At 54.9% G+C, this 22,786-nt stretch overlaps 11 protein-coding genes across 11 annotated transcripts; 6 read left to right on the forward strand and 5 right to left on the reverse strand.

Moving 5' to 3' along the window:
- The first annotated feature begins 199 nt into the window (after positions 1 to 199).
- BU25DRAFT_408866 (G2-specific protein kinase-like protein nimA) lies at positions 200 to 2,998 on the forward strand. The gene is made up of 3 exons (XM_033705921.1): positions 200 to 313; positions 382 to 843; positions 915 to 2,998. The coding sequence occupies exons 1-3, from the start codon at positions 274 to 276 to the stop codon at positions 2,630 to 2,632; spliced, it is 2,220 nt and encodes a 739-aa protein (XP_033563790.1). The 5' UTR covers positions 200 to 273; the 3' UTR covers positions 2,633 to 2,998.
- A 128-nt stretch (positions 2,999 to 3,126) lies between these two features.
- BU25DRAFT_438608 (exoribonuclease family protein) lies at positions 3,127 to 4,404 on the forward strand. Its single transcript, XM_033709070.1, has one exon. It carries the CDS (start codon positions 3,174 to 3,176, stop codon positions 4,197 to 4,199), a length of 1,026 nt encoding a protein of 341 aa, XP_033563791.1. The 5' UTR covers positions 3,127 to 3,173; the 3' UTR covers positions 4,200 to 4,404.
- Positions 4,405 to 4,409: 5 nt separating this feature from the next.
- Positions 4,410 to 5,937, reverse strand: BU25DRAFT_269843 (FAD/NAD(P)-binding domain-containing protein). Its single transcript, XM_033701814.1, has one exon. It carries the CDS (start codon positions 5,782 to 5,784, stop codon positions 4,504 to 4,506), a length of 1,281 nt encoding a protein of 426 aa, XP_033563792.1. The 5' UTR covers positions 5,785 to 5,937; the 3' UTR covers positions 4,410 to 4,503.
- Positions 5,938 to 6,915: 978 nt separating this feature from the next.
- Positions 6,916 to 9,121, reverse strand: BU25DRAFT_429870 (NAC-domain-containing protein; the record flags this gene model as incomplete). Its single annotated transcript, XM_033708572.1, has 4 exons — positions 6,916 to 7,181; positions 7,337 to 7,507; positions 8,427 to 8,664; positions 8,717 to 9,121. 4 exons carry the CDS (start codon positions 9,119 to 9,121, stop codon positions 6,916 to 6,918), a joined length of 1,080 nt encoding a protein of 359 aa, XP_033563793.1.
- Positions 9,122 to 9,689: 568 nt separating this feature from the next.
- BU25DRAFT_388742 (low affinity copper transporter) lies at positions 9,690 to 10,741 on the reverse strand. The gene is made up of 3 exons (XM_033704489.1): positions 10,639 to 10,741; positions 10,064 to 10,505; positions 9,690 to 10,010 (listed from the first exon to the last, which is right to left on the reverse strand). The coding sequence occupies exons 2-3, from the start codon at positions 10,501 to 10,503 to the stop codon at positions 9,899 to 9,901; spliced, it is 552 nt and encodes a 183-aa protein (XP_033563794.1). The 5' UTR covers positions 10,504 to 10,505; positions 10,639 to 10,741; the 3' UTR covers positions 9,690 to 9,898.
- A 340-nt stretch (positions 10,742 to 11,081) lies between these two features.
- Positions 11,082 to 11,386, forward strand: BU25DRAFT_270219 (uncharacterized protein). The gene has a single exon (XM_033701816.1). It carries the CDS (start codon positions 11,123 to 11,125, stop codon positions 11,300 to 11,302), a length of 180 nt encoding a protein of 59 aa, XP_033563795.1. The 5' UTR covers positions 11,082 to 11,122; the 3' UTR covers positions 11,303 to 11,386.
- Positions 11,082 to 13,733, forward strand: BU25DRAFT_408869 (ferric reductase like transmembrane component family protein-like protein). Its single transcript, XM_033705922.1, has 3 exons — positions 11,082 to 12,050; positions 12,108 to 12,696; positions 12,747 to 13,733. Exons 1-3 carry the CDS (start codon positions 11,471 to 11,473, stop codon positions 13,693 to 13,695), a joined length of 2,118 nt encoding a protein of 705 aa, XP_033563796.1. The 5' UTR covers positions 11,082 to 11,470; the 3' UTR covers positions 13,696 to 13,733.
- Positions 13,734 to 14,022: 289 nt separating this feature from the next.
- BU25DRAFT_456687 (uncharacterized protein) lies at positions 14,023 to 14,521 on the reverse strand (the record flags this gene model as incomplete). The annotated part of the gene is made up of 4 exons (XM_033710055.1): positions 14,023 to 14,103; positions 14,173 to 14,234; positions 14,287 to 14,349; positions 14,485 to 14,521. 4 exons carry the CDS (start codon positions 14,519 to 14,521, stop codon positions 14,023 to 14,025), a joined length of 243 nt encoding a protein of 80 aa, XP_033563797.1.
- Positions 14,522 to 14,912: 391 nt separating this feature from the next.
- On the reverse strand, positions 14,913 to 17,173 carry BU25DRAFT_408871 (glycoside hydrolase family 76 protein). Its single transcript, XM_033705923.1, has 2 exons — positions 16,661 to 17,173; positions 14,913 to 16,614 (listed from the first exon to the last, which is right to left on the reverse strand). The coding sequence occupies exons 1-2, from the start codon at positions 16,749 to 16,751 to the stop codon at positions 15,356 to 15,358; spliced, it is 1,350 nt and encodes a 449-aa protein (XP_033563798.1). The 5' UTR covers positions 16,752 to 17,173; the 3' UTR covers positions 14,913 to 15,355.
- Positions 17,174 to 17,624: 451 nt separating this feature from the next.
- On the forward strand, positions 17,625 to 18,454 carry BU25DRAFT_270263 (synaptobrevin). Its single transcript, XM_033701817.1, has 2 exons — positions 17,625 to 17,907; positions 18,191 to 18,454. The coding sequence occupies exons 1-2, from the start codon at positions 17,800 to 17,802 to the stop codon at positions 18,446 to 18,448; spliced, it is 366 nt and encodes a 121-aa protein (XP_033563799.1). The 5' UTR covers positions 17,625 to 17,799; the 3' UTR covers positions 18,449 to 18,454.
- A 1,100-nt stretch (positions 18,455 to 19,554) lies between these two features.
- BU25DRAFT_408873 (bifunctional acetylglutamate kinase/N-acetyl-gamma-glutamyl-phosphate reductase) lies at positions 19,555 to 22,659 on the forward strand. Its single transcript, XM_033705924.1, has 2 exons — positions 19,555 to 22,018; positions 22,074 to 22,659. Exons 1-2 carry the CDS (start codon positions 19,631 to 19,633, stop codon positions 22,365 to 22,367), a joined length of 2,682 nt encoding a protein of 893 aa, XP_033563800.1. The 5' UTR covers positions 19,555 to 19,630; the 3' UTR covers positions 22,368 to 22,659.
- The last annotated feature ends 127 nt before the right edge of the window (positions 22,660 to 22,786 follow it).

Here is a 22,786-nt window from a genome sequence, read left to right on the forward strand (position 1 = left end):
TGATTCCTCACCATGCACCAAATGTTCGTCCCATCTTTTGAGCGGTGGCGTCAGAGCCTCGGTGATAAGGCGGCGAAGTGGACCCCTAATACTCTCGTGCATGGTTGCTTAGTCGACGGGCTACTACCCAAACACGGCTAAACAATCAAAGGGCATGTCTGCACGTCTGCCCGCAACATCGCATACCTCGAAGCACTACTAACGCCGCAGCATCCCACACCCCGATATAACTTTCGTTGCATGTATTCAGCGCAATAGTGATACACCGCCAATATGCCAGAGGACGACAAGTACGACGTCCTGGAGAAGATTGGTGCGTGCATCGCCTCGTGGATGGGATCATGTCCCAAAATTGGATTGGTATACTGATGGCCACCGTAGGACATGGCTCCTTTGGAATCATCAGAAAAGTCAAGCGCAAGTCCGATGGCTATATCCTCTGTCGCAAGGAGATCAGCTACTGCAAGATGTCGCAGAAGGAGCGCGAGCAGCTGCAGGCCGAGCTGTCCATCCTCAAAGAACTCCGACACCCCAACATCGTCGCCTACTTTGAGCGCGACCACATCAAGGCGAGCCAGGACCTGCATCTGTACATGGAATACTGCGGCAATGGCGATCTGGGGCGCGTCATCCGCGACCTGAAGAACAAGAACCAGGTGTGCGAGGAGGAGTTTGTCTGGAGTATCTTCAGCCAGATCATCAGCGCATTGTACCGCTGCCACTACGGCGAGGATCCGCCAGCTGCTGGCCGCAATGTTATGGGACTCGCTGCGAACGCGAAGCCCTCTCGAGACGCGCGCTCGAGGCCCATGATTCTTCATCGCGACCTGAAACCTGAGAACAGTGAGTGGACCCTGATGACGTACCAAAAACGATCGATCGATAGAGCATACTAACAACAATAACAACAACAGTCTTCCTCGGCGACGACAACTCGGTCAAGCTCGGTGACTTTGGTCTCTCCAAGATCCTCCAATCGCACGACTTCGCATCCACCTATGTCGGCACCCCCTTCTATATGTCGCCGGAGATCTGCAAGGCGGAGCAGTACGGCCCTCACTCTGATATCTGGGCGTTGGGCTGCATAATATACGAAATGTGCGCGAAGACACCGCCGTTCAATGCGAAGACACATTTCGACCTCATCCAGAAGATCAAAACGGGTCGCTACCCAGACATACCAGCATGCTACTCCGCTGAGCTGCGTAAAGTCATTGCCAGCTGTTTGCAGGTCACGCCAGACCATCGACCAGATACCGCCGCACTGCTGAACCTGCCGATTGTCAAGCTGATGCGCAAAGAGCAGGAAGTTGTCAAGCTGGGCCAGGACTTGAAGGAGCAGAGGATGTTGGCAGCACGAAGAGAACAGGAAGCAAACAACACCATCGAGCGCATGCGCAAGGAGATCGACGACCAGCTGCGACGAGAGTGGGAAGTCAAGGCCCGCCTGGAGATCGAGCGCCAGGTCAAGTTTCAGACCGAGGAGCGCGTCCAGAAGGAGCTGGCTCACTTGCAAGCGGAGTTCGAAAAAGAGGTCCAGAAGCGCGTCAAGGAGGCCCTGAAGAAGCACCCGAAGCGTCCCAGCACATCACCGAAGCTCGCCCCTCGATCGAATACTCCGGTTATGCAGCCAGCAGAACAGGAGCTGCTTTTCCCTGCCGACACCGACGCAACCGTCGTGAGTGGCTCGACAAGTACGCTCGGCACCAACTCTGGATTTGGCAGCGGGACAGATATCTCCGCCCTGTCGCTCGAGGATTCCCCAGAACACCCAGAGCATGTCACGATCACAGCCAAACTCAAGCGACCCAACCGTGCTCCCCTCTCGCGTGCGCGCACTATGTTTGCACCCAACGCTCCTGCATCGCCTGTAGATGTCCAGATGGGTGAACCCTCCCCAGCACCAGCTTCGCTCGCTGGATTGTCGCTCTCGCCGCGTAAGATGGTCTCTCGCCAGAACATTTTCGCTGCTGCTAAGGATGGAGCCAAGAGGTGGGAGGCAGAGGTTCCTCCTTCGCCCACAGCAGAGGAGTGGAACGGCGACTTTGATGACGATGACGACCTCCCCGTTCTCCCATCTCCAACACGCGCTCGCAGTGCTAACAGCAACCGCTCCGCAAACGAAGATCCCTTCAAAGTCCTCGCCAACGCCGCGCGTCCCCTCGTCAAACCTCACCACCGCCTCGGCAGCACACCAAACCTCGCACCTACGAACAAGCCTCGGCCAGTCTCCGCGGTTCCCATCATCGCCACATCACCAAGCAGACCAAAATCGAAGTCCACCGAGGCGCTCTCTCCATCGCCACGAAAGACGCACCTCCAACCCACCGCCGCATCTGCAGCACGCTCTGAGCCTGCTGTGGGTCTCAAGTCGAAGAAGGGCAACGAAGCGATCCGTATCCAGGCCATGCGCAATAACGGTGGCGTGCAAGGCCGCACGTTGGTGGAGCTTCAGCAAGCCAGAGGCATCCCCGTTCAGACTATGAGTGATGACGAGGGTATCAAGAAGCGCGCGTTTGGGTACAGGAGTCCAATGAAGCTGAGGAGTAAGGAGCCCGCTGTTTGGGATCCCGAGACGGAGCCTGAGATGCCCAGTCCATTTATCGTGAGGAGCAAGAGGATAGTGAGATGAAGCGGCCGCCAAGTAATGACGATTGACGAAGGGTAATTCTTGGGTGTTTGGATACCATGGGTAGAGGAGACTGGTGGCTTTCTGGATACAATGGCTGGCCAGGGGATGGAGCGAAAAAGCGCAGCTGGATCGACCTCGGTCCTTCCGTCCTATCCTTCCGTCTCTTCCGTTTGTTCTTCATGTTCGAGGGCGTTCTTGACAGCATTTTTGAAACTTCATTTCAGCCAGCATATTAGCATCTTTCGGCGACATTTACGATGGGCAGGCGTTCAGTTTGGCATTCGGTTGGGCGGATTTGCTTCGTTGGAGAGGCGTGTTATTGCAGGCTATCTCTTGTTCGAAATGTTACCACGACTTATACTCTATATGAACCTTCCGAACTGTCGCCTGGATAAGTGTGGTGGTGATGGGATGATCCCCACGCCCCATCGACCTTAAGCTCAACTCTAGCGCCATGCGGAAGCTGAAGCTTCAAAATTTCCAACACAACGTCACCAACCTCCAACTCGTGACCTCAACCACCAACACAACTCTACACACAATGGCTACCGCTGCCTCCGCACCCCCACCCGCCCTCACATTCCCGCGCCCCATCTTCGCCGCCGTCTCGCCCCACCCATTCCTACAAGCGCACCTCTCCGCCAGCAAGACTGCTGTCCGCGCCAACGGTCGCGCTGCACACGAGTTCCGCGCTCCAGGCGTGAACACAGGGAGTCTGACACACTGCAATGGCTCAGCCGTAGTCCGACTAGGCAACACCAGCGTGGTCTGTGGCGTGCGCGCAGAAATCCTGAAAGAGGAAGACACACCCGGTACATCGTCGCCCGCCGCCGTGAACGCCAACGGCGACGTGGAAGGAGATGAAGACGCAGGCGCAGAAGACGAAGTCGAAACTCTGCGCTTACTCGTACCGAATGTTGAGTTGAGCACCGGCTCAACACCCGCCCACATCCCCGGCAACGCACCATCCACATTCGCACAGAGCCTCATCACTCGGATACGCAGCCTGCTCCACAGCACGCGCCTCCTGCGCGCCCGCGATCTGAGGATAACGTACACGCCGACTACGAATCCCGAGGACCCCGAGGCCGCGCCCGAGACGGAATCGAAAGGGTACTGGGTACTGTACCTGGACGTATTCTTCATAAGCATAGACGGCAACGCGTTTGATGCCACATGGCTATCCATCCTCGCTGCGCTGAAAAACACACGGCTGCCGCACGCGTATTTCGACGAGGAGTGTGAGGGGATATTGTGCTCGGATGACCCGAGTGAGGCAAGGACATTGCAGTTGAGGGGCCTGCCGGTGTCGAGCTCGTTTGCAGTGTTTGAGGGCAGGGGCGAGGGCGATGGGGAGACAGGCGGCGAGTGGGTGCTGAGTGATCCTGATGCGTTTGAGGAGGGGGTTTGTCGGGAGACGGTTACGGTTACTGTTGATCGGGGGGTGATTCGGAGGGTGGAGAAGAGTGGCGGGGGTGTTGTTGGGAGGGAGACGATGAAGGCACTTGTTAAGAGAGCGACAGAGAGGTGGGCGGTTGTTGAGGGAGCAGTCAGCGGGAGACCGTGAGCGTTGATGAACATATAGAATTTTCGTCATAGACGGGAGAAGTACAACATCGAAGAAGCGCAATCGAAGAAGCGCAATCTGGCCGGTACGAATGGTCACAAAGATGCTTTCGATCACGAAGCAAACGAGTGTATCGAGGGAATAATCGGGTACACCACAAGAGCGCTGCCAGAAGGCATGCAAGCATGAACAAGATCAAAATATTACTACATATTATATCTCCAGGGTATCCGGACGCTCAGCTACTAAGTTAGGAAAAAAACCCACAACTTCACCACGACACTCCGTCGTGCCCTCCACCACCTCACCCCTGACTTAATCCCGCCTTCCCAAAATCCTGCACCGGCGTCCACTTCCCCTCCTTCTTCCACTGATCGCCCCTCAGCGTGCCCTGCGCAAGTTGCGAGATCAAATAATCCCTCCCTTTAATCATCCATACCATCTGACTCGGCACCTTGAACCCGTTAAACGCACCAACGCCTTTCTGCGTGCCAATCGGACAGATCTGCTGTTCCTTCAAGTTAGGGTTGTAGTGTCTGTCGCCGGCGAAGACGGTGCCGGAGAGGTGCCGGAGCAGGTCTTGTTTGAGGTTTGTCATTACGACCGGGACGGCGAGGGAGAGGTCCATCACGCCGCCGCGCGTGTAGGATCCGACGTCGCCGAGGGCGTAGACGCGCGGGCCGGCGGACTCGTGTTCGACGCGGAGGGTTTTGGGGTTGCAAGACACTCTGTTTCTGTTGTCGAGCCACTCCTTGGGTAGGAAGGAAGTGTTTGGTCGTGAGCCGGTGGCGTCGATGTAGATGTCTGCTTCGATTGTCTCGCCGTTCGATAACTCGACCTTTGTCTTCGCGCCCTCTTCTTTGCTCGTCTTTATTGCGGAGACGACGCGTGTGTTGTACGTGACGCTGCACCCAAGCTTCTTCAGAAAACCCTCTGCGGTCTTCCCAATACTTTCCCGCAGCACGGGCAGCAGCTTCTTATCCGCACATACCAAAGTGACTTGAGCTTTCGGGTTCTTCGGCCCCGCGCCCATGAAGCCCGGCCGCCCATTCAGTATCTCCGCAACCTCTCCCGCTGTCTCAACACCCACGGGCCCTCCGCCGCCAATGACCACCGTCTTCGCAGTCTTCAACCCCTGCTGAAACGCATCATACACCGCCTCCAAGCTTGCGCGGTCGTTCGCCTGCGTAAACAGCGGACTCGGCGTCGTAAACCCCGTCGCAATAACCAGCGCCGCATAATTCACCGTCATCTGCTCGCCCTCCACGGTCGTCACACTCACGCTCTGGCCCGCCGCATCGACATGCGTAGCTGTGCCCTGGATGAATTTGAATTTCGGAAACGCGTATGTGAAGGCAGGTTCGATGGGGTAGAAGATCTGGTCGTACGGCATCATTTGCTTGCTCACGAGCGCTCTGGGGGCCGCGAAGCGCCAGTACAGGTCCTTGGAAGGGTTGACGAGAGTTACGTTGTATGTGACGTCGTTTTCCTTGGGGAGCTGGGGGATGGTGTGCTTCAGGGCGTAGTGCGCGGCGCTGATGCCAGCGTAGGAGCCGCCGAGGATGAGGATTGTTTCTGTGCTCATGGTGCTGGCGAGACGAAGTCAAGCTTTGGAAGGGAAGGTTTTGGGTATCAGAAAAACAGGAGAGAACAGCGAAGAGCAGAGGAAGGGGGTAAAACACGTTGCCACAATAAAGTACAGAGTCAAGGCAGCGGCGCGCCTAAAATAAAGTTGAGCTTGCCCTAAGCTTCAGCGTGCCTTAGGGCTAAGTATGGGGAGCCGAGATCTCGGGAGTGTTGCAACAGATGTGCTGCCGTTAGTCGTGAAATACCAGTGGTGAGATGCAGGATGTGTTGAGGAGATTGAGCGTCTGCAGCTTATTTTGAGAATTCATACAGGTATTGTGGGAGAGTATGGTGTCCGTGAGAACGCTGTGCTTGGATTGTGCATGTGCAGCGGGTGAGTGATGGTGAGTTGGTGCAGGCTGACATCGGAAACAATGGTCGAAACTGCCGCGACTAGCTTCTTGCCATTTAGGCTCGGTAGCTCCCTCCACGGAGCATGCTTCAGCCGGCGAGGCTGTCTATCACGGCTGTTCCCAATGTTGCCATGATGCGCCAAGAGTCGAACGTGAGCGATTCTCAGTAGCCGTCGTGGTTGCTGCCTGTCTCCGAGAAGTCGAATGGCTTCCGGCTGCAGGTCCATGTCTCTTGTATACACTGCCGCATTCTTGCCCTCATGTTATGGCCAGCTCGTTACTTTTACGCGTACAAGCCTTGCTCTAGATCAACAGCGAGTAACTGTTCGCTCCTTTCAGTCAGTGTTGGAAGACCTCATCTTTCGGTGATGTTGCTGGTCTCGGACCATTGATATAATCTTCTCTCCGACGCGAGTTAATACCTACTTCAAGTGACCTACAATGCCAGGCTCGTCGAAGAGAGTCAGAGTTCGCCATCTGGCTGCATAATCACATGTATCCTCGAGTAGAACAAGCTTCCTGCATGCTGGGATATTTTTCATTTCATATCTTTCATGATACGCCAGTCTGGTGTCCGCATCATCGGTCCACCGCAACTGCCCAACTCAAACGAAGCTGACGACTGCATGGGATTGGTCGTGCTACCCATGGCAAGACACCCGTAGACCTTCGCTGCATCTCTGCGCCGCGAAATCTCTACACACTTTGTTCCCTCGGCTGCTTAACTAAAAGCCAGCTTACTCGACGTCAGGCTTGTTCTCAGCCGACTCGAAGTTGTCGCCAGCAACGAGGTCGGGGATGTCATCGTCATCCTCGTCGTCATCCTTCTCGCCAGCCTCACCCTTCTCCTTCTGCATGCTCTGGTAGCTCTCGGCGAGTTTGCGCAGCGATGCGAGCGAGTCGGGACCGAGCTGGTTGAGGATACCGGGGACGAGCTCGGTGAGCTCCTTGTCCTCACCGGCGCCGTAGATGGCAAAGGTGTTGGCGGGTACCGAGGCGTGAACTGTACAACTGAGGTTAGCAAATGCACTCCTTCAAGTCCTTGGCATGGGTCGACTGGAAAGCTTCAGTGTCCAGCAGCGCTTGATGCCCTTTACACAGAAGGCCTGGTACAGCTCCTCCGATGCCATCATGCAGGATGGGGATGTCTGGACCCACCCTTTGGTGCCGAGAAGTGAATGACGTTGCCGTCGCTCTTGAACATGTTGACCTCCTCAATAGCCTGGATGGGCTGGACGTTCAGCTTCTTAAGCGCAGCCTGGAGCTTCTTGTCGTCGGTACCAGCGGCCCTGTGGACCTTCTTGACCTTCCTGCGGGGTGTGCCCTTGCCTCTGTATCGCCCAATTAGCCGCGTGTTCCATGTCCAATGTCCCCCAAAGTCTCAGAGCTCGCGTGTATGACGTCCGTCTGGCGGTTTTCGAAGTTTGCGATGATGTATTTGCGGGGCTGTCAAAATTCGAAGAAGAGGTCTGCTTACCCTATTCACGTATGTTAGCTAATTTATTATCCTTTAAGCTTCCAGCAACAGCTCGTTCAAGAGCTCGTGACTCCAAATCAACGGGAGACGACCTACCAATGCGCACCGACGCCTGCATGCGTGCCAGCTTGGCCTGATCCATATTTGCGGTTGTGGGGGGAGAGTGACTGTGGGAGGGTCTGCGGTCGAGAAATCGTCAGCAAAAGGTCGAGCAAAATTCGATTGGGGCAGCTTCGAGCTTTCGGATACGGGCGCGGTTCGGACTCACCTAGATTCGGCGTTGTGAAGCAAGACTCAGCGTGGTGTTGCGGTATGTGCGGATTGAAGCTGCGGAGTCCGTGCGCTCGCTTGCTGTCGTCAGTTGCGGGGCATCAGGTCTACACATCATTGCACCTCTCTAACACATACTACGAAGACACTTGGACTCAATGATCTTTTGCACAGGCTGCAGTCCATAACGTTCATATGGATTGTGTGGACAGCATACGTGTTGGGCATAGGGGCGGCTTGGGCATGGCATCACCACCAAGCGACGAGGATAGGCCGCGCAGAACCCTGAGAGCTCATTCGAGTACGTCAAATCGACAGGCCTCCGTCAGGTTCAACATAGTTCATGGGGCATCGTCACAGATCGATGTGGAATTGGTATCATTGATGCAGTGCAGGTAGGTATCATGCCGCGACTATCGGCTTTCTTGCTCCTGCCAAGCTCAACCGCCTCTTTGGTTTTCTACAACATCGCAAGTCCGACAAGACCGACTGCGCCCAAACCCCAGGAGGCAGCCTTTGCTTGTGCCGCATCACCTGTGCGAGTCGCTGTGGGGGAAGCAGCAGCGCCAGTTCCGCTCGCGCTTCCGCTCGCGCTTCCACTCGCTGAGCCTGTGTCGCTTGTGCTGTTGGGGTTGCCAGAGATGTTCTCCTGGCTGACTGAGACGCCGCTGCCGTTCTTGCAGTTTGTGCTGTAGTCCGACTGGGAGAGGGCTGTATTGACCAGGTTGACGTCGGTGCACTATATCTGTGTCAGTTTTGTCAGGTGATCAACTCCATCGGTATTGGCGTACCTGGTAGAGGCCGCCCTCGCCGTGTGCGTTTGTGACGACCTGAATGGATGCCTTTGTACCTTCTGTGACGTTCAAGCTCGAGGGAATGCTGACATTGCCCAAGCAGAAGTCGCCGTAGCCAGCGACCTGGAATTGTTGGTGCAGAACAACGCTGAAGCCGGAGCCTGGGTTATCACCAACGGCCATGTACACAGCTACGTTGGTCTGTTGGTGTCCCAGGTTGATCTGAATAGGCCCGCCGCTGATGGCAAAGTCGGTGCGCTGCGATGACACGGTATCGTAGCCTCCGCAAGGGAAGGTTGGCTCCTTGTCCTCATCGAAGCCACGAGATGTAGGGTATTTGAGGGTGAAGTGGGCGAGAGCGACGGGAGCGAGCGCGAGCGCGACGATTGATTTGGACAGCATCTTGAAATTTGGAGGCTACTTGATTGATGTGGTAGGAGAGTTGACACAGGTAGATGCTCTCAAAGATGCATAGAGGAAAGAAAGGTGAACACGAGGTAAGGTGAAGCCCAAGATTGACAAAAGAAATCAGCTCTGGGCGTCCTACCATACTTATTGCACAGCAGTAACAGGAACGCTCCCCGCGTGCCGTACATTCCGTCCGAGGGCGTTCGCGTGGCTCGCGCGTGGAGCCACTGAGCCTCTTGACTCCAGTCCAGACGCGCCCTTGCACATTTCCAGCAGGTGAGCAAGATCTTGCATCATTGGCGGCTTTCGCTAAAACTTCAGTTACCCTCAGGGTACGGGGCGCTAGGGTGAAGGTGCAGGAGATGTGAGCAAGTTTCTTACCAAAGCAACGGTTAGACTCCAGCCACAACAGGGGTCCGTTCATCCTAGCGTAGTCCAGCCTTCACAAATCAGTTATGTTTCGCGATACCGGTACAACTTCACCGGATGGCAGGAGACACAATTGCGGAAATAACGTGTGGAACCCATGGTGGACCGTTACATATGGACAATCAAGCTTTGACTAGCGGTTGTGGCAGCGTTGGCAGGCGTGAACTGCGGGCCCTGCAGGTCGCCCTGATTCAATAGATCTACATATTACAATTCGGACAATACGAGTTTCAAGACGAGCTCCGGGCTCTTAGTCTTGTCAGGAAACTGATGTAGAAGCGGTATGAAATTGCTACTGGTCGCCAGATAACACCTCAGATGCATCGATGCTGAACAACGCCCCTACATCGCCATGTTCGCCTGGTTGTAACGACCCAAAGCCAGTTCTCCAATGAATGTGCCTGCAAGAATGGACAAAAAGTAGCCGACGTTGAAAGTCATAACTGCCAACATGCTGCACCAGTGTTAGCGACCGCTCATTCATGAAACAGTGGCTGCGCAACTTACAGAAGATAACCAACACCTGTCGCAACCATCATCAGAGCAGCTCGTGGAAGGTCGACACTGAATCTCCAGGGTTGAACAATCTTCACTGGTGCTGACACTATCCGGACATCCTCTTGCATGCCGTTCGTGGTCAGAATACCGGTCGTCGAACTCGCATCGTTCGCCTGCTCTGCGACCGCCTTTTCGCCTGCAACAACGACGTAGCGTCTCTTCATTGCAGTTTCCAATGCCTTCGTATCGAGGAAGCTCTTGGCTGTGAAGATGCCGCGGAGCGTGATAGTCAGGATGATGAGGAAGATGCATGTTCCAGCATATTGTCCAGCGTTTTGCGGCGTCCATGCCTTCGAGTAGAGAGGCGTATTCGTTGCCGTGAAGAAAGCCATCGCCATTCCGGTATGGCTTGAGGTCGCGCCTCCCATGTTCATTCCGTCCATGTCCATGCCTGCCATTTCATCGCCGTGAGCAACCATTTTGATATGTCGAAAAGACCGAGACGTTTGATTTGCAGGTTTTCGAGGGACTTCAAGGGGTTTTGGGTGGATGTGGAGTAATTAAGTGTTGAGTTCCAGACTGACCTTCGTATATGGTACCGGGCGATGATCGCTTAAAAGTACCAAGATGTAATGCTGTAAGTTCCACTTGGCTGGTTACGACAGGACTCTTAGCATTGACGCATAAGATGCGAAGACAATTTGTGCGGGTAGAAGAGCGCGAATGCGTGGGTTGTTGCGACGGTCAAGGGATGACAAGCCTGGGCTGATGCGTGAAGTGTAGGGAATCTAAAAGAGACCTGCCCACAGTGCCACCTGCCGCAGAACTCATGGCGAGTGCTCGGCTTTGTAAAGTGCGCAGCCAGGGACGGCCTGCATTCGCTTTGTCTGGCTGCGGAGACTGCAGCGACGTTCAAAGAGCCGTGAAGGGAAGGAGCGACTTTGAGCAGATTTAGCCGCAAGGGGCTAGCGTTTGATGCTTGATTCAAGCCACGACCACTGGGGTGCTCCAGGCCTTGACCCACACACATGCATCGAGGAAGCGAAAACTGGCTCGTCGTGCAGTAGCATGCCGCTTATTACCAGGGCCGTGGCTGACAGCAACAGTGAATCCTCTTTGCCGGTTGACATACGCCACTGTCTGTGTACCGTAACTCCAGTCAGTCCTGAACCACAGACAGACACCAACTCGAAGTCCAAAGTGTATCACCACTTCTCCTGCGGCACCAAACTCGGCAGTACGACTTGACATGGCAGGAGCTGCGACTGTGACCATGCGATAGCCAAGAGGAACACTCAAGAATCACCCCGCCACAGGAAGTCGTTGCGATCTAGAATCAGCACACCGTATTGGCGATTGGAGTGAAGAAACGCAAACGAAACAACACGTCGCGGCATTGGCCAGCGTTCAAACACCATGAGTCACAACCATGGCGGCATGTCGATGGGCTCGATGGCCTTGCCTGCTCTTCCAGAATTCCCCAAGTTTTATTACGCCGTTGTAGGAAGCGCGGTTGCCATCGCAACACTTGTCAACATCTACAACCACCTTTTGTACAGACAAAGACTATCCGCCGCAAGAGCAGGAACATTGTCACCCGCAAAGCCGAGGTCCTGGTTCCCACTATGGAGTGCAACACTGTTTGCTGTGACCCGAGAAGCGTCCAACTTCTCAGTCCGGATACCGCTCAAAGGACGCTTTCTGAGGTTACCTACTGTCGGATGTACCAGTTTAGTCCTGGCGAACGTGGTCGTTCTACTTGTGCTCTGCTTCTATGGGCTCAACCTCACTGATCAGTTCTCGAAAGAGAGCGTTGGGTTTCGATGCGGTGTTGTGACACTCGGTCAACTACCACTCATCTTCTTGCTCTCCGGAAGGAACAACGTCATTGGGTTTCTTACTGGCATCAGCTATGAGCGTTTAAACTGGCTGCATCGATGGACCGCTAGGTGCATGCTTCTTACGGCGACCGTCCACATGGGCTACTTCTTCAGTGGTACGTTGAGATTTTTTTGTTTTACAGATATCACGACCTTCGCTAACACTACTATAGCTTGGGCCCCATATGACTATATCGGTGTTCAGCTCAAGCAGAACAAGCTTGTGTGGCGTGGACTGGCGGCCTGGTGCACGCTGATGTGGATCAACTTCAGTTCTGCGACACCCATCCGTGGATGGAACTATGAACTTTTTGTTGTCCAACATGTAGCCTCATTTGCACTTTTCATTGGTTTCGTTTATGTCCACGCTCCGCCTGAACTGCAAGGCTACGTATGGGCAGCAGTGGCTCTCTTCTTCTTCGACCGTGTGTTCCGAGCTCTGCGAGTCCTGTACACCAACATCTCTCTCTTCCACCCATCACACAAGCGGGATGGGTTATTGGCTTGCAAGGCCGAATTCATGCCACTGCCTCATGATACCACACGAATCACCATTAGAAAACCACCCATTAGCTGGCGCCCTGGTCAGCATGTCTTCTTATCGTGTCAAGGAATTGCCCCTCTGCAGAACCACCCGTTTACTATCGCGTCGATTCCCGAAGATGGTAAGATGGAGTTCTTGGTAAAAGCGCAATCTGGGGGAACGAGACGCTTCTTCAAACACGCCCAGAAGTGGCAGGACTTAGCTGATACACCATCAAGGTATGGCCCTTCACTTTCAATATGTCCCGCTGTTATTGACAATTCTCCAGACCAAAAACGGTCACCATCGAGGGTCCATATGGGTGCCACAGACCGCTCCGCCAGTTCGACAGCGTCATATTGCTCGCCGGTAGCACTGGCGCTACATTCACTGTGCCGTTACTTCGAGACGTTATCCAAGGCTGGAGGGAAAACAGCGACCCATCAGCAGCATCAAATACTTCGTTTCTTTCATCGCCAAAAGGTGCAGTCACGCGCCATGTCCGTTTTGTGTGGGTCGTCAAGAGCCGAGGCCAGCTCGAGATGTTTTCCGAGCAGCTGTCATCTGTGTATGCCGACTTCCGAGTTATTCGGGAGCAGATGAGAGGCATCAAGCTCGAGGTGACGGTTTACGTCACGTGCGATGAATCCTTCACAGAAGAGCACAAATCATTGCTAAATACTATGACCGCGCCGAAGAGCACAGCAGCCCAAAACAAAGTGGTCGAACACGGTACAGTGGAGCCCCGCAACCGTTCCACAGGAGAAAAGGACGGGTCCAAGATCACCAAGAATGAGGTGGAGGAGGTCTCAACAACCTCCCGCTCATCAGATGAAACCGGCGACGCATGCGGCCCAGACGCCACATGCTGCTGCCGCACCCCCATCAACGAAGCCTCCGCCTCCAACCCAGCGTCCTGCTGCTGCTGCACTCCCGCAGACGCAGCAACCAGCTCTTCGCGCTCCAGCACCTCGTCCGCCCAACCGCTGCAACAGCCGCGCAAGCAGACCCTCGTGCACCCCTCGATTCAGATCTTCAGCGGCCGTCCGCAGACCAAGGATATCATCCGCCGCTCGCTCGAGCAGGCGATCGGCGAGTCGGCAGTGGTAGCGTGTGGGCCTCAGGGGCTGGTTAGCGATGTGAAGCAGGGTGTTGTTGAATTGAGTGATGAGCGGGCGGTGCATAAGGGGACGGGGGCGCAGGGCGTATATTTGCATACTGAGAGCTTTGGGTATTGAGTAGAAATTTATAGCAGGAGAATATAATGATTGTCGATCATGAAGTACCTTGAGGAGTTGCGTGGAGTCATCTGAGGGCTGCTGAAGTGTGCGTAAATCACTGCACTGTTCAATGTCAATTTCTCATTTTGAGCAGCGGGACTTGTGTGTCGGTGGAGATGGATGAAGACCCATGTCTGACTTCTGAGCGCTACATCACTGTCAGAGCAAAAAGAGTAGGTTTGGTCAAAGACAAGGTTCCATAATCAGTTGGTATTCTTATATCTTCGAGTCCTTGGGCCTACACGACCCATTTAACATCTCCCTCATCCCAGCGATGCGAGTCGCTTACTTGTTAAGCTCCTCAGCCCTCTTCTTGAGCTCCTCCTTGCTCGCCGGCTCAGGCAGGTTGTCTGCGTGAACGGGACCCTGTCTACCTGTCAGTGTCCTTCCTAAGTGCCATTGTATCCTCTCCAACAGGGACGGTGTGCTTCGTACCGGGTTAGCCTTGTGTGCGTTGGCGGCAATGGATCCACCGCTTGTGGCCTGGTTGTCCTCCTCTAGATATTGTGTTAGTGGATTTGTGTTGGTGGTTGAGTGGGTGGAGCGTACGGTGGAGCTGGTGGCTCGAGGCGTTGGAGTCCTTGGAGTCCTTTGCGACCTGGTCGGTAATGCCTGGGGATGTTAGTAGGAGAGCACGAAGAACGACGAATGACGGAGGTGAGATTGTGAACTGTAGGGCTGTAGAGAGCGGGAATAGTGGAGAGAGTGAAATAACGACAAGGTGCTGATAGGACTGGAAAGACGTACTACCGGAGGTGGTCTCTTCAGCTGGGTGGACTGGCATGTTGGTTGCTCTGTTATCTGTTGGTCTTCTTTTCTAACACGTGCGGACCTCTGATGTCCAGGAAGGTCTTCGCGAAGTCTGAGGTTTCGTTTACTTTGAGGTCTTGGAGTTGAGGTAGCTGTGTATGGATGTCTTTGGCGACGGGTACGGCTGATTTGCGAGTTTTGAGGTATGAGTTGATTTGGTCCAAAAGCTTTGACGAGGGCGGCATATTTATAAAGCAGGCACCAGTGGTGCGTAGCCCACGCGTCAGGAGGGCTCTGTGGCCGCGTGGTGACGTAGGGAACGATGGTGAGATGGGCTTGGAAGGTGGGGCAATGAGCACCTGGGCAAGTGCATCAGGCTAGCGCGGGGTATACATGGTGGGTATCTCGTGTGAAGCAGTTGTTACGGGTATTGGTAATAATCGCAGGCAGTGCTGGACTTTGCATTATGGGTGTTAGTCTAAGTCGGTAGTATTGTCAAGCGGTGCTTGTCTCTGGCGGAGCTTGAAGCATGGAGCTTCAACCCTCTTCAAACATCGCGCACCAAGCACTCATTAGTTTTAGTTGGAAAACAAGATGTGCAGTAAATAAGTATGTTCTCGAGAAATGTGAGCTACATGTCCCAGTGAGGGCTCGGCTCGAACGCCAGCAACTCCCAAATGTCAGCTAAGTGTGATACAAGTCCAATAATAGGGGATAGCCTTAATGCTGGAGGTCATGCCCTGGTGTATCGCAAAAAAAAAAAGTACAAGTTCTTCAAAGCGTTGACCTGTTGTGCAAACAAAAGTTCGCATCGAGCGACGCAGCCGAAGCGTGATATGTACACCCTCATGCACGCACAAATGCATGTCTACGAGACCATCCACCAGGCACCGGCAACGATGGAAACAAGAACGATGATGGTCAAGATGCTAGCACCAGCCTTGTCGCCAGTTGTAACAGCGTTGAAGGTAACGGCTGTTTGAGGTACGTCTGAACCAGCGTCGGGGTCGGACACGGAGATACCACCATTGTTCTGCGTAGCAGGACCGGTAACTGTAGGGTAGAGAAGACCTTGGACGACCTCCATGGCAGCCATCTGCTCGCCCACACCGAAGCTACCATCGTTTGCACCGTTGTCGATCCATCGCAGACCGCAGGATGTCTGGTTGACACCTCCGGTGCACTGCGCAGCAGCAGCCTTGGCCGAAGCCTGAAGGAGTGGATCGATGTATGTGCTAGTCCAGGGAGCCACGATCGCAGTGTATGCCATCCAGCGGGCCAGGTAAGCTTTGAACGATCGCTGATCGACGTCGCACTTGCCGTTGTTCTCGCAAGCAACTTCAGTCATGACGTTGTCTTTGAAGAAAACGCTGGCACCGTCGATAAGACCCTTTAGACGAGTCTTCCAGAGGTCGTTCTGGGTTACGTTCCACATAGCAGCGGCTCCGGCCATGTGCACACCGGCATTGTAGGTCCATTGGATGTGGTTGACGCTAGAGCAGTTCTGCTTGTCGTCGGTACCGTCGTAGAAGTGGTAGTCCTGGCTCATAAGACCAACAGACAGCTCCCACTCCCAGGCCTGCTCAGCCCAGTCCGCGTAGGTGTCGTTGCCGAGGTATTTGTAGAGACGTGCAGCAATGTTGAAGAAGCAACCGTTGGAAATGGTGTTCTTGTAGTTGTAACCGTTGTTGAAAGTAAAGATCTGCCACTTCAATCCTCCTCCGCAAGTCTGGTTGTCCCAGCGGTCCTTTTGAGTGTTAAAGACGGCCTGAGCAAGAGCGAGCCAAGAGGGCTTTCCGTCCCCAAGATCAGGCAGCTTGTTCTCGGCAGCAGTCATAGCAGCCATTCCCCAGAAAGCCTGGTCATCGTTTCCGAGTGTCTTGGTCTGGTTGGCCGGCATGAAGGCATTGTAGTCTCCAATCTGGTGCTCCAAGGCCTGAGTTGTGATGCCATTGTACTGGTCGTCGCCGGTGTAGTACCAGTAGTCGATGAAGGCATTGAACATGGCACCGCATTCCCACCAGTAGTACGGGTCCGGCAAGTTTCCAGGTGTGTCGCCGACACGGTCACCGGTGTAGTACTGGCGCAGATTAACAGACAGCGTCTTTGCGACTTGCTTGATGTTGTCTGCCCATGTTAGCAGGAATTGCGCTACGCCAAAGAGCAGTCCTACCAGTCGAGCTAATGTCCAGTTGGATAGCGCCAACGCCGGACAGGAGCACACTCGAGGCTCCTACAGCCCCGAGGGCAGAAGTGAGCTTCATGATGTGCAAGCCAAAAGCGCGGTGGAGTGAATGAAGATCGAGGGTGGAAGGTGCCCAGAGTCAAGCGCCGGGCTTGCTTCAGTTAAGACGCCGCGCGGCGAAGGATGGTAATGGTTGACGTAGGGTTGAAACGAGCGACAGGATCCGGGGAAGGAAAGCGCCTGCGGAGGCAACGCCCGGTGAGCGTCGAGAGGGTATTATACAGTTGCGCGGAGGCGGAGAACGTCGAAAGAGTGTGGTCGCTGGGGGAAGTGGAGGGGTGTTGGGGTGGCAGAAGGGCTGGCCTGCGTTTAGGTTCGGACTCCTGAGCGCAACGGCACCAACGGATGCGCAGCCAGTGCCAGAGTTCCAGGGCGAGATGCCGCGCCAAGGATCATCGTAGCCGCCCGCAAGCAGGCATTGGGCGCATTAGGCGCAAGCAAGTTTGGAGGCTGGTCACGATGGATTCTCAATTATCTACTGTCGATTATTGCATCTACAGAAGCCTTCGCGGTCCTTGTACCAAGAACCTGCAGCAACCCGGCAATGCTTGTCTTGGTGAAGGCCTCGCAGCGCTCGGGGATCAGACCCTGGCAGTTACGAGGCCTTTGCTCGAGCCAGGCCAGCGTTGCCAATCTAATTTCGGCGCTCCTTGTTGCCACGCCAGCTGCTCGCATTTCGTAACCGTCGTAATAGCGGTGGCTGCGGCGGGCACGTGACTGCATTGCCGTGGCGCAGAGAAGAACATGCTGGTATGTGAAGCGGAATAAAAGCTGCTGTTCACTCATAACACGACTACTGGACTATCTCGCGCTCGCCCGTATCTCTGTTACACCTTTTCATACTTTAGAAATCGTGGTCGTGTTGGGTTTCACGCCGCATCAGCCTCAGAGCTCAGACACACGCTGTCAGAGAACCTTACCTGCCCAGCTCTCCAGTTGCTCCGCCTTCCTCAACACGCGCAACCACACCACCTCCACACCCATCACCCTAACGACTTTCACGATATCATCCATCACCACCCCCGTCGCACGCAACTAAACCGCCTTTCACACCCACTGCATTCACAATGGCCGATCGCGAGCAGCCCTACGACCCGTACATCCCTTCCGGCGGCGCCGGCCAGCAGGGCGCCCAAGGCCAGAATGGCAACATGCGCACTGCCGCTCTCCAGGCGGTACGTTACCACCACCACACCTGAGCGGTGTAGACTGCAAATGCGACGGTCACAGCATTGTAGAGCAGTCGAGGTGCAGCAGTTGTGGTCGAAGAGCTAGTGTCGAACTCGCAGAGACATGACATCAGCTCTGCGGCGTCGACAGAGCGCTCTATACACTCGAGCAGGCACTTCTAGTGTACCGTGTGGATTGCGCTGCGTACTTTGCTCTCTGTGCTCGACCTGTGCACGCTCTGCGCTCTCTCTGTCACTTACGCTAGGCAGCCGCTAATGTGTTTTCCAGGAGATCGACAGCACGGTTGGCATCATGCGCGACAACATCAACAAGGTCTCTGAGCGCGGTGCTCGTCTAGACTCGCTGCAGGATAAGACCGACAACCTTGCCGTCTCCGCACAGGGCTTCAGAAGGGGCGCCAACCGTGTGCGCAAGCAGATGTGGTGGAAGGACATGAAGATGCGCATGTGCTTGATCGTCGGCATCATCATCCTGCTCGTTGTCATCATTGTTCCTTCTGGTGAGTCTTGCAAGATACAGTGGTGACGAACTTAAAGCTAACATTGTACAGTCGTTGCAACCCAGAAGAAGTAAACGTCTTTACGCCAGATACCACAAAACATACCACATAATAGTTGCGTAGCGGCGGACAGTTGCACAGCCACGAGGACGGGAGAGTGGCACCACGTGCGCTGTACTTTACGACACCCTGTAGGAATTACGTCTACGACTGTTTGGGAGCGAGGCTCGGTTTCTTGTCTTTCTTTGCATTTGAACGACCGGCACGGGATGCAGTCCTGCGTCACAGTGCCTAGGACTGCTCTCTTACGATATGATACCTCTAGAGCTGTTCTGGGCATAGCCGGGAGACGCTCACAATGGAGTTCGAATGCTTTACACTCGTCTTCTTGTCCATAGCCAATTGCATGATATTCTTCTAGACTCTGATACCTCCCTATGTACGACGCGTAAGGTTGGAGTAGCAGGTGGACTGCAGGGCAGCGGCACAGCACACCTTACTCTTCAACCTCGGCCATGCAGGTCTCTTCTGCACGCTGCCAAGTCAGTCAACGCCAGGTACCGGTCAATCACGAACCTGAATGACGTCCCACAAGATTCGCTGTGGGTACAACCTTCAACGTAGATCCACAGTACATCGGCCTAGAGAAATTCAGGTCTAGCCAATGCGACGGCCAGCTGCGGTCTTTACTGAGTCCCAGATAAGCTGTCAGAGGCATTTTCAATATGTCCCTCACGCCTGTCTGCCACGAGCGAAAGCTCCTAACGCCTCCAACTTATGCACTCAATTGATGCACGGCCTGGACGTAGAAGGTCCGCGGTATTTGCCGTGAGGGTTTTCACTTGACCGGCCTGGTTTTTTTATCAGATCCTTCAATCTGATTAGGGGAGCTCCACCGAACACGGGGCGATGCCCTTCTCGCTCACGGCTTGCAGCCGAAGAGGGAAATTTTGCGTGAGAGACTACGGCTGCGGCCAATAACCGGCGGTTCCCCAGACGCAGGCCAGGGTTTATCGCGCCACTTTGCGGGTTAGATGCTCGACGCTGCGTGCGTTATCGGAAGCGAATTTTGTAGAAGCCAAAGCTTCAAGCGTCATTCCTGCCTATCTGTCTGACTCTTCTTTCCTTATCCCACAGCCAACTCGCCCTCCCGCCGCCTCCCAACCCTCGAGCAACCCTCTTCGAGCCCAGCGAGCGAGACGGTCACCATGCAGGGCGTCGTACGAGCCGGTGCGCGCGCAGCAGCACGCTCGTCCCGCCAGATAGTTGCGGCTTCTGGTCGGAGGTCCTTTCCTCGCGCCCTCGTCGCCAGCACCACCCCGAGCCGCCTGTACACCACGGGAGACGGCCAGAAGTCGTCCGTATACGCCGCGTTCCTCAACCTGCTCGCCAGCGCCAGCTCTCGCAGGGAAGTCGACCAGTACCTCGGCCAATTCCGCTCCGTCAAGCCGCACCAGTTCGCCGTAGTCAAGGTAGGAGGTGCCATCCTCACAGACCACCTCGATGAGCTATGCTTTGCTCTGCAGCAATTGCACGCCATTGGGCTGTATCCCATCATTGTCCATGGAGCTGGTCCCCAGATGAACCAGACTCTCTTGGACTCTGGTGTCGAGCCGGACTTTATCGATGGGATAAGAGTCACAGACAAGAAGACGCTCGGCATTGCGCGCAAGCTCTTCTTGGAGGCCAACATGGACCTTGTCATGACACTTAAGAGAAATTGGGGAGTCCCTGCCCGTCCCATCACCGCTGGTGCTCTGCAGGCGGACTACCTCGACAAGGAGAAGTGGAAGTACGTTGGCAACATCACCAAGATCAACCCCAGGGCGATCATGGATGCCATTGAGAACAAGGAGCTTCCCATTCTGTGCTCCATGGCTGAGACTGAGGATGGCCAGATCCTGAATGTCAACGCCGATGTCGTTGCTGCTGCTCTTGCGCGCCAGTTCGAGCCCATGAAGGTCATCTACCTGTCCGAGAAGGGTGGGCTGTTCAACGCCGAGACTGGCAAGCTCATTTCCCACATCAACTTGGAGGGTGAGTACGATAGCTACCTGAAGCAGCCCTGGGTCAGGTACGGCACCAAGCTTAAGATCGTTGAGGCCAAGAAGCTCCTGGACGGCCTCCCACGCACATCTAGCGTCGCCATCACTCACCCCCAGAACCTTGGAAAGGAGCTGTTCACACACACTGGTGGCGGTACCCTGATTCGCAACGGCGGCAGCGTGAAGGAGGTCAGCGAGTTCGAAGACTTGGACGTTGATGCGCTTTCCCAGGCATTGGCTAGGGAGCACGGAGGCGCCGAGGCCACCAACGCCGTCAAGCAGTACATCGAGAATCTTAAGAGCCGCCCCTTTGAGGCATTCTTCGACGATTCTATGGGTGTCGTTACTATCGTATACCCTCCCGGTAAGGACGGCGAATTCGCTCAGCTCTCGACCTTCACCACGACCAAGGACGCTTTCCTCACCAATGTCTCCGACCTTGTATTCGAGCGCATGAAGCAGAAGTACCCCAAGATGTACTGGGTTGTCGAGAGCCAGGAGCAGAACCTCGTCAAGTGGAACTTGGAGAAGACTGACGGCTTCCTTCGCCGCGAGAAGGAGATCTTCTGCTGGTGGGGATCAGCAGAGTCTTCCGAGATCTTCGGTCTCTTGGAGAATTACTCGAAGCAGGGCCGCTCCATTCTTAAGGACAGCCTGGAGTCGCAGTTCAGGAGGGCAGCAGACTTTGTTGCGGGTCTCAAGCAGGGTCAGCAGACCCGCAGCTACTCGACCATCGCTGGATCACGAACAATGGGCCAGTCTGCCAGGCCATCATTGAGGCAGAACAAGATCGCACCGGCTGCATCCCGTGGCTTCGCAACCACTGCATCGCGCTCCCAGGACTCCACCAACCCCAACCCGCCATACGGCAACAAGTTCGCAAGCAAGGACTACCCCTCGAAGGTTGCTCTCATTGGTGCTCGTGGATACACAGGCCAGGCGCTCATCGATCTGTTGAACAAGCACCCCAACATGGATCTGCGTCACGTCTCATCTCGTGAGCTCAATGGCCAGAAGCTGGAGGGCTACACCAAGCGCCAGATCACATACGAGAATCTGTCTCCCGACGATGTTGAGGCGCTGGCCAAGAAGGGCGAAGTTGACTGCTGGGTCATGGCCCTACCCAATGGTGTCTGCAAGCCTTTTGTGGAGGCCATCGAGAGGTCTGGCAACACACAGTCCGTCATTGTAGACCTCAGCGCCGACTACCGATTCGACGACAAGTGGACTTACGGTCTCCCCGAGTTGATTCCCCGCCGCAAGCTCGATGGCGCTACACGGATAGCCAACCCTGGCTGCTACGCAACCGCCGCTCAGCTCGGTATCGCACCTCTTCTCGACTTCATCGGTGGACAGCCCACTGTCTTCGGTGTCTCTGGTTACTCGGGAGCGGGCACCAAGCCCAGCCCCAAGAACGACGTGAACAACCTCACCAACAATCTGATCCCTTACAGCTTGGTCGACCACATCCACGAGAGGGAGATCTCGAGGCAACTGGGCACTGAGGTAGCGTTCATTCCTCACGTCGCTGTCTGGTTCCAGGGTATCCACGTAAGCTTCCACTACCTCCATACATTTACTAGTCCAGTATACTGACAATTCTCAGCACACCATCTCCATTCCTCTTAACCGCACCATGACCTCGCGCGACATCCGCAACCTGTACCAAGATCGCTACGCCGGTGAGAAGCTCGTCAAGATCGTTGGCGAGTCGCCGCTCGTCAAGAACATCTCGGGCAAGCACGGTGTTGAGATCGGTGGTTTCGCTGTTCACAGCTCGGGCAAGCGCGTCGTGATCAACGCTACCATTGACAACCTGCTCAAGGGTGCGGCGACACAGTGTCTGCAGAACATGAACTTGGCTCTTGGCTATGGCGAGTACGAGGGTATTCCGTACTAGATGGACAGAATCTTGGAGAGCTCGTTGGTACTATCGAGACATCATCGGAATGTGTATATCCCAGCCATGGGTGGGAATGCACGTTTGGGTTTGGCCGAAGAGGGAAAGAGAGAAGAAGTCAAGGTTGAGTTAGGCAAGAAGTTGAAGCATCAACATCAGGCGCACATTGGGTGGCGGCGCAAAGCACCATTAGACATGGCTTTTTCCTTGTACATACCACATTGTACTGCTTGTATGGTATAGAGCGTAAAAGCGCTAGGGGGGGCTGTTCAATCATAATTCATACTCAACACGTGCACCGTCCATCCAATTCTCGCCAGCTTCTATCGCACTTGAATTTCTGCAGCGGTCAGTCATCACCCAGCAAATGTTAGCCTACTGCAAGTAATTACACACCTGTTCCAGAAGGCCGGTGTGAA

Source organism: Macroventuria anomochaeta (assembly GCF_010093625.1).
Source record: "Macroventuria anomochaeta strain CBS 525.71 unplaced genomic scaffold BU25scaffold_9, whole genome shotgun sequence".
In the NCBI taxonomy this organism is placed as follows: Eukaryota; Fungi; Ascomycota; class Dothideomycetes; order Pleosporales; family Didymellaceae; genus Macroventuria; species Macroventuria anomochaeta.